General features: G+C 38.9%; 1 protein-coding gene across 2 annotated transcripts in view; it reads left to right on the plus strand.

Moving 5' to 3' along the window:
* Positions 1-13,171, plus strand: part of samd10b (sterile alpha motif domain containing 10b) — a 52,485-nt gene that overhangs the window by 16,966 nt on the left and 22,348 nt on the right. For both annotated transcript variants that reach the window (XM_024292983.2, XM_024292984.2), the window contains exon 2: positions 9,355-9,539. In XM_024292983.2, the coding sequence (XP_024148751.1) occupies positions 9,355-9,539 (185 nt within the window). The remainder of the gene's footprint in view (positions 1-9,354; positions 9,540-13,171) is intronic.

The following is a 13,171-nucleotide window of genomic DNA, read 5'->3' on the forward strand; positions in this document are numbered from 1 at the left end:
TGATCATTTTTACCTCACCAGTTTCCAGCCCTTCCTGTAAGCTTATTTTCCTCCATTCTTTTTTCCATCTTCGCTAAACTTTCCCTCCTTCCTGATCAATCTACATAGATCACGTTTTTCGCAGCTGCAAACCTACAAATGCCTTGCACTCACTTCATTAGCTCCAAACACCTTTTTGTTCAATAATCCAAAAGCAAAGACGTGGATGTGTGCGTTTTGTAACCGACTGGTTATGTTCGCCGCGCCACACTGCTCTGATGCTTCTCCTCTAATATGCAACACTACTCCATGAGCACTGACATGCATTAGCCAACACGGGAGGCAACTTGCGTGACAACTGTGGTTTAAAAGCACTCAATAATGTATTGAATACTGAAGCCCTGCTCAACTGTTTCCATCATCAGGCCACAGAGTGAATGCTCTGCATTGATTTAGAGGCCACATATGACATTCACAAATAAGTGAGCTTTGCTCTGATCGCTGCGATGCAGTTTGTGCGCTCATGAGCGCGGCTGTAGATCACTTTGGGCTGTCGACGGCAATCGCAATGAGGTGGATCTCTGCAGTTGTTCAGGTTCTCACAGAAGGTATGAGTGAACCAGGGGCTTGCTAACCCCTTTTTCATGAATTGTTTCATTGATTTTAGTCTGATATAAAGATATGTGTTTGGTGTTTAGCTATTAGGGTTGACATTTTTCACAGGAAAAGTGCAAGGTTAATAGTAATAAAGTGGCTAAAAACACTGTCTCTTATTATTTTTCATTTGCTTTAAAGCGCTATCCTAGCTTTATATTTTTTGGGTTCACCTTCACAAAGTGAATTATGTCATGATTTGGCAAGATGTTTCACACTGTATGTCCTTTCCAATCCACAATGTGATCCTAAACCTGCAACCTGCTGGTTACAAAGCTAGTGCATTCCCCCAAAGCCTGAACAGTTGAACTTTTATCGGATTGTTGTGCAGTTTTGGTCCATTATCTGTCATCCATACCTCTGCTGGGCACACAGAAAGTCTGAAAACACAGACGGTGGCCCCTAGAGGCAGTCACCACCACATGGTCGTCCAAACCACAGTTTGTCAAACTGATTCTGTCTGGACCCAGGTGTCATTGTCATGTCAGGTGAAATATTTTGAATACAGGATGGCTGTTAGCTGACAGAAAATACGAGGTACAACTGCCATGAGAATAGAGAGCAATGGGTGCTCCAGTATTAAAAAGTCACTCCAATCATCTTTTGATCTATTATAAAAGTGTTTCCAGTGGTCTTTTAGTTGTGATCATACCGTTTTTAGCCAAAACATTAAAAAAAGCTGTGTTGTTGTTTTCTAGGACATAGTTTCAGCAGAGTAACAGAAACAACCCCGCCCCCCCTTCCTGTCAACCCATAGCTACTGTAAGTGCTGTCTGTTTACAAGCTCTTTCACTAGCTTACCCTTCAACATACTCCAACATATCATTAGCAGTGCAAGAAAAATAGTGAACAATATCGAAGCTATCTAGCCATAGAGTTTTGAGATGTTAGCTCAGAGAAGGAAAACAAAGACGTACATGGATCTAGTCGTCATCAGCATGGGGGGGGTGCAGTGGTTTAGGTGTTTGTGCAGGTCGGCCAGTAATCGAAGGGTTGGAAGTTTGAACCCCACTCCCATTATCAGTTGTTATATGTCCAGTGCAGCTGTGGCTACATCAGTAGCTTATCATACGTATGAATGAGGAGTGAATGAATAATGAATACACATTGTAAGCGCTTCTAGCATCAGGAAAAGTGCAGAAAAGAAAAATAATAATTATTATGGAGTGGAGCAGGGAGCTTGTGGCCTGCCCTGTGTATTTTCTTAGTAACAAATACATTTTTATACAGTATTTTTCATCTCCTCCTGATACAAAATGATTTGAATAAAGAAAAACTCAAAAATGCCATCTTAGGCCTACTTTTTGTTATATATGTCCTCTATCGTTAGAAAAAGTCCACAATAGCATGTTAAAAACACAATTTTCATCAAACAAACTCTATTCTTAACTTGGAAAATTTCTAATGGCTTGTTGCATGCACTTGTTAGACTAGAAAAACTTCAAAGAAAAGTTTTTTTAGAATTTAAACTTATAACTTAATTTATTAAATTATATCCAAATGTTCCTTTCTATGGGCAAAAAAACATCATGTCCTTAAATCTGGCTCTGGCAAAAGTAATCAAATACTTGCAACTATTGGAACTCTTTCATATTGTTGTGGACACATTTTTTCTGTTATGTAAAGATAAACATTGTAAAGGGTTTTACAATTTAAACGACAGGCTTTGCAGGGTCATGTGTACTTAAGATAACCCGTGCTTTATTTGGAGTTAGGAAGTGATGGTCAAACATTGTCCTGCAGAAATTTCTGGCAAAGTTATGGTGCCAACAGCTGTGTCGAGTCATTTAGGACCTCATAAAACACCCCCAGGTTTTCTAAATGGGATAAATGCCTTTTGTTTTTAACCAAAATCTCATTATTTGTTCAGAAATTATCAGAATAATTTAGGTGTGACAAAAAATAAATACATTTTCATAATTTTTTGCAGTACCATTTAAATTAAACATATTTTTCTAACAAAAATAATGATAGTTTAAAACGTGTATACGAGGAGATTAATTGTATGATTACCAGCCTAGTTAGTCTGGCTTGTTACATAATCATTCAAGGTGTCTTAAAAACATGCAAAAAAAAAAATCAAAGTTAAATCCCCCTTGAAGCTGTAACACTTTTTCATTTTCATTAGTAAATCACTCAAGTAGTTTTTATGCTTCCCCTGCTTTGACAGTTCATTCATTATGCATGGAACTGGCTAATAGACCCCGTGTTACTATTATTTGGGCTAATGCGAGCACGGTGTCACGGTCAAACAGGAATAAAACTTACAGAACACGCAAGTAAGAAAGTCTGAAACCTACAGTTTTAGGAGAGAAGAAAAGTCCTCCTTATTTATTGTTTTCTGCACTAGTTTTAAGTTTGTTAAGGTATTACTAAAAAGTTAAATCACATAGATGTGACAAAAGGGATTTTAAGACACTTGTTCTGATTAGGACCATGACAGAGAACTCACTGCCCCCTCAGATCTTAAGGTGTTCCTTGCTTTAGCTGCAAGGAAAATGCACGTCAATTATTGATGGCAAGTCAGATGTATTGCTGATCTGAGATCAATTTTGAATAAACAATGATAGTGATGCTCAGTTTGAAGCTGAGAGAGCTCCTTTCTGATCTGCTCTGATCTGTAATCACTTGGTTAAAAACCATAACTGGTCCTGCAGCTGTCAAGTTTATAGAAAATAATAATCTTTTGTTGTTGTTGAAGTTAGAAATGTGTTCTTTGAAGTAAACAAATTAGGTAGTAGATGAAATCACACAAGAAAACAGCTGGAAAGTTGAAACAACATTGCTACGGGCATAAATTCAGAGGAATCTGTCTTAAATCTGTCGATTAGAGCTTACAGAAGTGTGGAACTCAGTGATCACGTCTTTTCTCTGTTGTTTTCAACCCTTAACTCATCTCCCTCGACCCTATATGCTTCTCCAACGTGTCCTTCCTCTTTGTCCTTCTCACTCTGACATTCACTCTGGATTATTGATAGTCGGCGAGATCTAATCTGTTCTCCCGTGTCATTATATGAGGTCTCTGCTGTCAGGAGGAGAAAAGAACAGTCCCCTCCTTTTTCTTGTTAGCTGATTTTCATTTTTTTTTGTCTCAAAGCGGTTAAAATATTTTCCCATTTCATTTGAGGTCATCTTTACAACTTTAATCCCTCAAGAAGGCTTAATAATGTGTGTACAGAATGGTAAAAGGAGTAGTAGTGTAGTGGTCTTTGACAGCTCAATGGCAAGTCAGTTTCCAATCAATTGTTCCGTCTGTCTCTGTGGAAAGCCCTTCCACTTTTGTTTCTTTCCCAGCAGTGACTACAAGGCAAAACTAAGTTCAGCCGTGCATTTGCCATTCCAGCTTAGCCGTGTGCTGGCAGGGTTTGTCTTGCATGAAGAATCCCAACAAAATGCCAGCTCCACCTCTCTGATGGGCTGCACTGCACCGTGAGGCGCAGTTACCCCGTGGTTTGGAGCCAGAACTTCGCCTTCATCCACATGGCTGCCTCTCTGCGCCGTCCTTTGGGTTCAGTGGCCTAAACAAACGCAGGCAGGGATTCAACACATGTGTGAATATTTCAGAGGGCAATCTGGCAGCGTGAGTCGCATTCACTTATGTATGTCAAAGCTGGCGTTGATGAGCGCACAGGTTCATAAGAGCAGATTCAGCCGCCATGCCTCTCCCCTGTGCCACGATAAAGGATGGAGCGGCAGATTGTTTACGACTGTTTCCCTTTTTTCTCTGCGCACCCCCATGACACTGATCGTTTGTGAGAGGTGTACCTCAACCCCAATCTCTGTGACCATGTTTTGAAGTGGATAAAAAAGACTGCAATGCATCATGTGATCCCCCCCACTACCCCGAGGTCCTGAGTTTGTATTTATTTTTAAAGCTGCAGTTTTTTTTCCCCTCCTTCTGCTTTTTCAAACATAGTTATTTCATGGTTTATTCTTGATGGTTAGGACTGGGCCTGGTGGGGTACAGAAGTTGTAAATAGTCTCATTTTTCACTCCCAACTCACCATAGAGTTAACTAATCAGGATCAGGGGTAAATGCACCAATGGACGTGGCAGCATTGATATGCTCTGCGCTTCAGTCGGGACTCCTGGTTTGGTGTGTAATGCAGGCATGAAATCATTGCATGATGAAGTTTCACACCCTGAAGATTATCAAAGGAATGAGGTTGACTGCTGTTTTTTTTCTTTTTTTCTGCACACTTTTGTATAAAACTTTAAGTGCAAATAAAAATTTCATCACTGAGTGGAATAAAGAGGTGCTGCAGGGAGTTGATACCAATATCATGCTGCCGAAAAACATACTGTCTGGGATGAGGTGGATTAACTAAACCATTATCACACAACCGTGGAGATGAAGTGAATGCTTTTTTAAAGTTCATGCCAAGCCCTTCAAAAAAAAAAAAAACTTTCATCCCCCCCCCCCCAAAAAAAAAGACGTCCTTTGCTGTGAAACGGTCCACCCGGACTAATTTTGGAGTCAAATGAGTAATGTTCGCTGATGCCATGTTAATCTGTTGTGGGATTTGGCATGGAACGACCTTTCAGGGTGCCGCACCGAACAGCTTAATTACCTTTCCAAAAGGGAATACCTCTGAGATTTAGCGGCCCCTCTGCACAGCAGATATGCGGCTCAGTCAGGAGAAGGTGATGCGAGGTTGCACTTCACTGGTCCCACTCACGGTGAACTGTCTGTCCTCACATGCACGCACACTCCTATACCACACACACACAGCGGAACACCTGTGTGACACTTTGTCCTTGGTTGTGGCACCACCAACAGTCCACTTTCTTCATTTTTTGAGCAGGTCCTGCTGAAGGTGCAGATTTTTCCGCTTTAAAAAAAGTCACTGCAGCACCAAGCATTTTTTTTGTTGTTAATTCTCTACATTTTTAGAGGACACCACTTTGATCCTGTTCTCCACCCTCCCCATTTTCCCTCATCTTCTCTCTCCCTCCCTTAAGTGAGGATGATAAAGTCACCAGCAAGGGCACCAAATTGAGACAAATAGAACAGCGGAGATTCGGTCTGTTGAGACTGACGATTAGGGTTCAAATCAAAATTATATACTTCAAGATCATTCCAGAGTAAATAATTCAGGTGTTATTTCTGAATATTTTACTGTCATTAGCTGATCTTAAGTGTATTCAGACTGGAGACATTTGGTTTGCTTAAAGTGAGCCAGAGATTGTTTCTATATCTGGAAAAAAAAATTCTGTCTGAATACACCCAAGCAGACCCTGATCTGGGACCAAGAACCAGTCTCTGACCCATCTTTTGAGGTGGTCTCAGTTTGTTTCCAATCGGACTGAGCTCCCGTCTGCTCTGACTTTTTCTCAGTCTGAATGGGCTCAGTGCTCAGAGTGGACCAACTAGATCAAAGAAGCCACCGTAGCCGGGCATTGCAGGATGTAAACAGAGTAGAGTCAGCTGCAAAAAAAATGTGGAGCAACTATAAGACACAGCAACTCATTGAAATTTGGTCAGACGAATGCGGGCTCATGAAGATGTATTCAGAATGGAAAAACCATTTGGTCCGGACTGAATCGCTTAATTGGTTTTGGATCGAGCCCTGAACCTTGTATTTGGTCTGTGTTTCAAACTGGAGTCAAGCAGCCTTTCATGTTCCTGAAAAAAGCTTGTAAACAAAAGCACGTGACTAAATATCTCTTCATTCTTTGGCCAGGAATTATGAGGGCGGGGCAAAGCAACAAGAGGTGGAAGTTATGGAGGTACCTAGCTTTGGAATCTTTATCAGGATAGTTCACTTATTGAAACATTATTTTAATGAGTTGCTGTGTCTCATCGTTGTGGAGTTATGGCATTGTTTGAAGAGAATTCTGTTAAGGAACTACAATGGGGCTTTTGGGATGACGTCACAGCAGCAGTAGACGCATGCCACATAAAGAGACACAGAAAAGCACAGAAGAAGCATTTTTACCGGTGTTAAACCAAACATTCGAACAAATTAGGACCATTTCTTCATGTCTGTTAACATGACAATCATTGCTTTACATGAATACACTAAAACATTTTTTTACGTAATGCACATTGTTTCTCACACTGTTTTCCCAACTATCTATGGATCATAAACACTTATCAGCGTTTTTTTCTCAGCCGTTTCCTCAGTTCCTCAGACATTCAAAATAGGTTAGTAAAATATAAACTTTGAATAAGTGAACTATCCCAACAAGGATTGCAAAGCTTAGGACTTCCATTATTCTTTCTCTTGTTGCTTTGCCCCGCCCTCGTAATTCCTGACCAATGACTGAAGAGATATTTAGTCATGTGCTTTTATTTACAAACTTTGGTTCAAAACAGAAACGTCTATTTGAAAGACCAAATGCAAGGTTCAGGACTCGACTTTTCCAGTCTGAATACTTCCTAAATTTCCTTAAAGAATATTAGAGACTACATACCACCCGCTAAAGGGGGGAGGGGTGAAAGAGGTATCGATTTCAATAGATAAAGCATTCAAGTTATGTCAATAAATTGAAGGGTCGGCCAGTAGAACTAAGCATTTCTATGTTAACTCTTGTTTTAACTGACATACAGTCTTGTCTGGGGAAATTTCACCTTTTATCTTTCCTAACTCTGACTCCTGCTTGTGCATTTTCTTCCTTCTCTTTCTCTGAGATTGATAGGTCTTTAGGGTTCCCAGACATTTAACTTCCTATGTCCCTTTTTTCCTGTCTCCCTCCATCAGCCTGAGTGGCAGTAATTACGTCAGACTTGGGCTTATCCAGATTGCCCCAAAGACACAAAACCCAGAGAAATAGAAACGGACGGAGGAATGCTCAAGGAATTTTAGGTGGAAAAAAAAGATGGAGGTGTATAAGATGACAGAAAAGTGGCAACGCATAGAAATCACACGAGCAGGAGTGAAGCAAAGGACAGGAGTTTGGTGAGACAAAGCAGGATACGGAGGGAGAGAGGCAAAAAAAAAGGTTTACACATCAGTGACTCCTGACAGGCCTTTCTTCTTCTCCTCCTCTTTCTCTCTCGTTTTCTTTCCTCTAGCATCGATGTGGAACCCTGCTCATCACTGCTCATTTGAGCAGACTTCTGGGCTCAGAAAAAAAGTTTTTTTTTCCTCTTCTTTCAGCAGCAACAAGACATTTTTTACGAACATTAGCTGTCAAACACTTTGTTGTGCATTGATGGTGTGTCTGAGTTATATTGGCTTTTACTACAAGCTGTCAGAAAGAGCTATGAGATGACAAGCAATAAAAAAAACAATGTAACTAATAGAAAAAGAGAGACAATTTATACAGAAAAAAGTAAAAATCTCAGTCTTAAATGTTATGTTTATTGACCAACTAGAATGAAAATAGTGTTTTTACATAGTCTTGTAGCGTTTTTTTCATGATGGAGGACATTTATAAAATAATTTAAGATTAAAGCTGTTTATTCAAATCATAATTAAATGATTTATGTGAGTGCTTTTACAGTAGAAAAATAGAGTTAAATTTTTGGAAAACTTAAATTCAAATACAATGATAAAGAAAGTGCTATCAATTATCATGTTCATTGTTTTAATTTTTTATGTTTCTCTGCATAGAAAATCGCCTAAAACTGCCTTTTTACGTGTTATTCCTTCTATTAAAAATTATAATTTACCCTTCCAGCAGTAAGAAATATTTCATCACCACCTCTCTGACTCCAGGGTGTGTTACCACCCTGCGTCCCCAGCTCCATGTACACTGTAACCGTTTTTCCACACCACTGTGCTGTGTGAATTGCATCATGATAGAAAGCATAACTTGTTTTTCCATCTCAAATTCTGTTAAATCCAGGTTTGATTCTGGTCTCATATTGAAGACAGCTAAGATCAGAAGATATTTCCCCGTTTGAAACCTTCCTTTGTTGTTATTCTCTTGAAAACATATTTTTGTTCCAATATTAGGAACTAATGAAAGCTCTCCTGTCTTATTAGTACACTTTTACGTCATTTTAATATATAACTATGGAAAAATCAATTTGATCATTTGAGCGGGCCAAACTATATTTAGTTTTGAGGGGAAGAATTTGAAATCGACCTAACCCCACATGTGCCCACAAATAGCTGTGATAGGCTCCAACAACCCCTTGACCTCGATGGGGATTTAGTGGGTTTGGAGGCTGGATGGATAGATTTCCAACCTGCTTTAGATGCTGTGAGAACCCTGAATTTACTCTTTACTTTCCACCCAGTTGTGATGCATCTTCAACATGTTCAATGCAGGGAAAAGCAAAAGCTAGAAAGAACCATGCAAGTTTATGCTGAGTAATAATTATGTCCTTTTAATCAAACAATAAATCAAATGATTATTTCTCATGTCTCAAGAGAGACAAAACATCTGTGTTTCCAACGATATGGCTTAACAAGTATTTTTTTTGGTTAATCTTGAATAAATGAGTTTTATGGCTATCCAGCCAGGCATGAAATAACACAACAAGACATGCCAAGAGTTTCTACAGCGCTTTTATTCTGAATGTAATTTTATGTCCAATTAAGGACTAATCTTGCAAGAAAGACACAATCAGAGAAATCATTCTCTACTGCTGTAAATATGTGTTTAACATAATTGTAGATCGCAGAAGAATAGAATTGTTTTCTAGCAGCATCATTTATATTTCAGCTGTGAATAAGAACAGCTGGTCACTTTACATTTAAAGCTCAAGAAATCCATAGTTTTTCTTTTGTTTTCTCTGTCTTATTGTTCGTCTTTCTGTCCTCACAGCGGCGTCCAGCTTCAGCTTTTGCCGTGCCTCCCTAGAGCACACAGTGTCTGCTGAGGAACTGAGCTACCAGCTGCCGCGTCACGCCGGAGGTAACAATCTGACCTGGCACGACAGCCGCGGGCAGAGGACGGCGCACACGCGCGCCGTCAAACTGCTTCAGCAGCCCGGCACCGAGGGCATCCAGGTATGGCAACAAGCAGAGGACAATCAAACATCACAAAAAAAAGACTTCCAACTGAGTCCACCAAAGAAAAAAACTGAGAGAGACTTCAAACTACTTTATGTCCAATAAATAATTACTTGATGTTAGTGAGAGAGACTCGACAAGCTTCTAAATCATGAGTTGCATTTCATTTTTCACATAGTTTGCATTCTGAATTAGTTGTTGTTAAATAAATAATATCAAAATGTGATGTATTTCCTTTTAGCTAGGAGTGTATTTACCTCGTTGTAACAACCTCTGTAGAAAAGGAGACTTTTAGTTGTTCTAAATAAAGGCAAACATAACAGACTCCATTGACGCAGGCCCTCAAGATATGATATTAAGATGATAGAATAAACTGCAAACAATTTCTGTAAGACATCAGTGGTCTGACAGCTAGAGTTACTCTGGGTTTGGTTTTAACTGTGACTCAAACAGCTTGTCAGTTCAAAGTTACCCATGAAAAACAAATCTGTCACAGTCATTACATTTATTCTTTTGTCTTTTTAACCTGTTTTTGAGCTTTTGACATTTTCATACCAAATCCTACTGTGAGAAGTCATTGAAATTACCAAGCTGGAAGCAGAAAAATATTTTAAAGCTCACTATAACTGTCTGATACTGTGCAAAGAGGATGTAAAGGGACTATTAATAGTTTTATTCCGCTGATAGTACAGTTACATAAAAGCTATTGAGGGGGTGTTCTTTAGTTTGAACCACATCTCATAACTCAAACACACAAAAAACACATTTTTTCTTAGTTTTTATTATGATTTAGAAACATTTTTGCATTATTGTAATTCAGTGGGGAGAGGTTCAGCAAAAACAAATTGAGGTGAAATATTTTGACGTTAATATAGAAAAGGCAAGATTGCACATGTATTGTTGCCTCTGGCACAATGAATCTCTGACGTGACAGGAAATCATTTGTATATGAACGATTTCCTGTAGTTGATAAAACACACAAAGAAACTTATGTAATACTTACATAATTATTGCTACATACATTGCATTGATTTCATTTATGTTTTCTAGAGTGTGAAGTCCCACTCTGATCATCTTTTGATCTAATGTAAAAGCGTCCCCAGTGGTCTTTTAATGTGATTTAGCCATTTTAATCAAAATAAAAAAAAAAAACTTTATTTTCTTGAACATAGTTTCTGTTTGTTAGAAATTCGCCTCCAAGTTGTGGGCGGAACTGTTGTTGCAGAGTAAGCCCTTTCCCGATTCCCAGCATCCATCTGTTTACACCCTTCCCCGCTAGCTTACAGCCCATCACAATCCCATCATAACATGACTAGTCAGCAGGGTTGAAGCTACCCAGCCGTACAGTTTTGAGCCAGATGCCAGCTCAGACAAAAAGAAGAAATACGATAATGGATCTGTTTGTCTGCAAGTGTTTACATCAAAATGGAATGCAGCACTTATGTCACTGCTACTTGCTTTATTCAAGTCAATTTATTTGTCCTGATTTACAACTATTTAATAAAGAAAATACTAAGAAACCCATATATGTGCCCTCCATCATGAGAAAAAAAGCCGAGAGAACATGCCAGAAAACACCAAAAACGTGATTTTTTTGAACCAAAGAACTTTGCTCAAAATTGTGATTATAATTACACATCTTGTTTTTTGTTAATTGAACAATCTTGGCAGGAATCCTGGCAAACATAACACACTTTTAAAACACCACAGTATGCGCAACTGGCATTGGAAAATTTACTCCAATCCCCTTTAGCCTTTTTTTAAATGTAAATTAACCAATAAGTTGGTAACACTTTAGAAGAGGTGCTACAAAACACTCATTATAGTGTTGATAAGGATAGTTCATACATTTGTTAGAATTGTAAGTAATTTATTAATATGGTCTTTTATAGACAATGGTCATACATTAGATGTTAATGAATCTTACTAAGTATGTTAATGAACCTTATCCGGCTTATTGTGCTAATAAATGTCTTACTGACACCCTATAAACATATTAATAATGTTTGTTAGATTTTAATAAAGCTTGTTAAGGAATCTTATTATAAAGTGTTGCCAAAAAGTTTTTTTTAAGGTATTCCATTTTTTTTCCCTTGCAAGTTTTTTTTTAAAGCTTTTATCAGCAGAAGCTTGTATAAGTTCAAGCAGAAACACTGCTGATTTTTTGGGATTCTCGTAATAACCTCTACTCTCAACTCAAGCAGCTGAACAAGCATGAAACAGAAGAAAGAGTTCATAAGTGATTACGCACAGACTGGATAATCAAACCTCATCTATGCCATGAGCCTTTTTACTCTCTTGCAGCAAAAAAAAAAAACCTTTATTATGAATTATTTAACAAATGGAAAGAGTCCATTCCTCCCTCCTTCTTTGACTCCCTCACTCCATGTTTGCCTTCTGATTGTTTGAGTGTCCAGTCATGCATCTATAATTCCAAACATTGGTGTGTCTGAGCGGCATACATGTGTATTTTGCGTGTTGTTTGTGCAGTTTTGTCAGGACTGATGATTAGATTATTCTCTATTATACCGGCTGTGCACACACTGGCTGTAATGAGAGAGCCGGCTAAGTGAAACACAGCTCCATTTCTGTATATAAGGTAGGACCCTGGGAATCCTCCTTATGTGCTTAACAAAGCTGATATAACACATTAAGCACTGCTGTGCAAACTCCCAGTCAGGGGAGACAGGAAACACTAAAGGCAGTGAGGGAGAGAGGACACAAGCAGTGGATGTTATTGTTCATTCATGCTCAAAGGGACTGAAAATGTCCCCAGCACTTGTGTGCTTGTATGAAAATTGTGTAGGGACATGTGAATTACCAAATTATGTGGGGAAATATATTTGCAGTTAGTTTAAAAGACATAGGAGCACTATTAGAGGCCATATCTACTCCCGGTCTCCATGTTTACTCCATGTTTAAACGGGCAGTAAATTAAAGATCTACAGTTCCTCACATAATTAAAGCATACATTGTTTGCAAGAATAAATATTTTGTGTTAAATTGTGTTGGAGCAATAAAGAAAGCCAACTCCAGGTTTTCTTTTCTTCAATAATGAGCTAGTCTTTAGTCGGCGCACCTTGTGTGCCATTATTAAATTGGCAGGTGTTTGGGCTGCCAGATGGGGTGAAAGAAGGGGTTTGTGCCGGCCTCATTTTGCTGTCTGCCTCACAGCTTGTGGAGGAACCTTTAGATGAGACCGGGGAATAGGGGGAATAACGGAAAACAATTTAGCGACTAACAGCAGCCACTGCCTCCCTTTTTTCCAAACCAGGACCGAGCCTGTTACAGGCAGTAAAGCTCCTTGCCATGCACTAATTTGCCTTTCTGGGTGGGCGAATGAAAAACACCAGTATGTGATTACTTTTTTTGTCCTCATTACAGAGTGCAGGGGCTGACCCTGTGAGCTGACACCATCACAAAGAAGCAAATTATTGGCAAGTTACAAATATGCATGGAAGAACAGCTGAAAACGTCCTTCCCCTGAGATCAATTCAAGGTTTTTTAACTTTTTAAAACCTAATTATTCCTCACTAAAGCTTTACAAATGTGTTTTTTATTTGTAATTGTTGTCAAATGACTAAATGCAAGACCTTTTTTTCCTAAGCTTCTTTGTTGCTACCTAAATA

The sequence above is a fragment of the Oryzias melastigma genome, linkage group LG7, assembly GCF_002922805.2.
Source record: "Oryzias melastigma strain HK-1 linkage group LG7, ASM292280v2, whole genome shotgun sequence".
Taxonomy (NCBI): domain Eukaryota; kingdom Metazoa; phylum Chordata; class Actinopteri; order Beloniformes; family Adrianichthyidae; genus Oryzias; species Oryzias melastigma.